The 2,555-nt window shown below is 53.0% G+C and overlaps 1 protein-coding gene across 1 annotated transcript; it reads right to left on the bottom strand.

The window, feature by feature from the left end:
• Positions 1 to 16: 16 nt before the first annotated feature.
• Positions 17 to 1,573, bottom strand: GLOTRDRAFT_22288 (uncharacterized protein; the record flags this gene model as incomplete). The annotated part of the gene is made up of 1 exon (XM_007873529.1): positions 17 to 1,573. A coding segment is annotated over one exon (1,557 nt), but the record flags the coding sequence as incomplete, so codon positions are not given.
• Positions 1,574 to 2,555: the final 982 nt, after the last annotated feature.

Here is a 2,555-nt window from a genome sequence, read left to right as displayed (position 1 = left end):
TACAATGTCCCTATATTTGGCCCCGGACCTCCGGAGCTATGGATAACAATTCTTCCGATGTCAACGAGATGTTTGGAGTCTTCAGAGCGCGTTCGAAAACCAGGTCAGAGATACGGGGATTGTAGACGGGGGCCTGAGTACGGTACGCTGGCTCCTTGGCTTTGGACGCTTCGGCCGCCTGTGCTGGATCCTGTTCAGCGTTCCGCTGGACTGCCTGCCTAGGCCGGTTGACGTCTCTTGCACCAGCGAATGGATGGATTGGTCCTTCCGGCAGATGTGGTGGAGTCTCGCGATTGGCTGATGGCCGCGCTGCCTCGGTCACTGGCTGCTCACGGACCGACTGACTCTTAGCCTTGGAGTGGGTAGATCCGGGCGGACCAGCGCTAGATTCTTTGGACGGGTTGGTAGGCCTATTTGCTGGAGGAATGTAGACTCCGTCAAAGACTTGCTTCCCCTTTCCGCGTAGCGCGAATAGCTCCCGCTCTAAAGCATCAATACGCTCCTGCTGGTCTAGATGAAACATATCCGTGGTGTGTGAAGCCACCGGAGCTCGGACCTCTTCCCATAGCATCGTGTCCAGTAGGTGTACGCTGGTTTGCCCTGGATTTTGACGGTGCCATTCTAAAATTCGGTCCCTCATCGTGGCTCCTGGTAGCGCTCTCGAGACCATCGCCCCGCTAGGTAGGACGACTTGTCCTTCGGCATTTCGTTTACACCGACCGGCTCTAATGTCCTCCTCAACCTTGGGACACCTTCGGATCGAATGGTCTCCTTCTCCGCAATAAAGACAATTATAATTGGTCGCGGCAGGTCGGGTAGACGTTGCTGGAGCCAAACCAGCGTTCTGCTGAACCGCAGCAACCAGAGCCTGGCTGATGGACTTTGTAATGACCTCTACCAGTGAAGCTAGGTCCTCGGTTTTTACGGCCGGTGCGCTGAGAGTGCTGCTGGATGACTCCGGACGCCTCTCTGAAGTCCCGATTGCCGACGTGCCATGGAGAATAAACTCCGCTGCCTTGTAGACTTCATCCACGCTGTACGGAGTATCTGGCTGGTGGTCTACGTCCTTGATCTGGAGACGCCCAAATATCTTCGCCCATAGGTCCGGTTGAAATCCCCGCTGGAACGCTCGTCCCTGCTCGCGAACCGAGATAATGTCGTTCTTCCGAAGGTACCGAGTGACGAGCAAAAAGTCGCGATAAAATGCTGCCAGGTCCGCCAAATTATGAATCCCCACTCTTTGCCTTTCGCCTACTATCCGGTCCATATCTCCAACGCTGTACCGTTGGTCCTCTTTGACGGCTGGGTATAGTGCCAAAATCGCCGCCTTAAATTCCTCGAAGCTCTTGGAGTCGTCTGCAAATTCGGGGACGCCTTTCCAGAGCTCCTCCTTGTACATGGGGACGTATTTTACCACCACTGCCTTTTTTGCTGCCTCGCTAGCCACCGCGTTCGGATGGGCCGCAAAGAGGTCTGTGATGTCCTCGAAATAGCGGAGTAAAGTCCGCGGCTGTTCCGGATCGAAACGCGGTGCATGCTTGTCGTAACGGGACGGGAGGGTGTCTGACATAGTGGTAGAGATTGCGGGTTCCGAATGAATTATTTCCGGAGTACTGAGAATGCTAGGAGGGATTTCTAGGAAACTGGATGCGGTGCAACTGCCGGACGCGAGTTGGTTTGGTAATGGATTAGATGGATGTCGAACTATGGGAGCTCCGGAATCCTGAGTTGACCGACGATGGCTTTGGGTGATTTCTCGAAGAGGGATGTCCGGACTGTCTGGTTCCTCAATGGAGGGAAGACCCTGATTGGCTGGTGCGGCTTCGTCTAAGGCTAATTGCCTAGTGTGGCTACGAAGGCGTCGAGGAGATGGCAGAGTGACGGGAATATAATCGGGATCTTGTACACCAAGGAGGTTCCTAAGGGCAAGGACTGCGGATAATTGGTCGCCTTCATCTAATCAACTATTGGCTTCCTGGAAGAGTCGGAATAACTCTTCCAAAGGACTGGACGTCTTGAGATGGTACCCCCCTCGCGGTGGGCTCCAAAATGATAGGCACTAACACACGACAACGCCAAAGACCAAAAAGAAATAAAACCTAAAACACCCAGCGGTATGGGTGTAGGCGGTCTAAGGCGATTGAAGGGTAATATTTAAGTTCGAAGGGAGGGGGAGAAGTTAGACGCCGTAGGGTAGCCCGTAGGAAAACCTAAAACAAACAAAATCTTGAGGCCTGAAACAAACAGTATAGCGATTCTCCGGAGTATTTATCTCCGAAGTTCGACAGTAACCCGGGTGGGGAGTTCCACTGAACCCGAACAATAGTCTCGTGCCTACAGACGCTTGGTGAATTTTATACTTTAAATCCGGAGCTTACTTGGATCGATATGCGATGGCGGAGTTATCTAGTTTCGACGAGTCCGGCCTATTGGCAAAGCTAGGATTGATTGTAGACGCTAAGTCCGACGCGAAGGGACTCCGAGGGTCGCTGAGACGATAATTCTGGTACGCTGAGAGGGTGAAGTACAAAACTTAGATTTTCCACTACGCTCTA

This window comes from Gloeophyllum trabeum (assembly GCF_000344685.1).
Source record: "Gloeophyllum trabeum ATCC 11539 unplaced genomic scaffold GLOTRscaffold_00293, whole genome shotgun sequence".
NCBI classification, from domain to species: Eukaryota; Fungi; Basidiomycota; class Agaricomycetes; order Gloeophyllales; family Gloeophyllaceae; genus Gloeophyllum; species Gloeophyllum trabeum.
The sequence above is the reverse complement of the archived record's forward strand: the minus strand, read 5'-3'. Positions and strand labels throughout refer to the sequence as shown.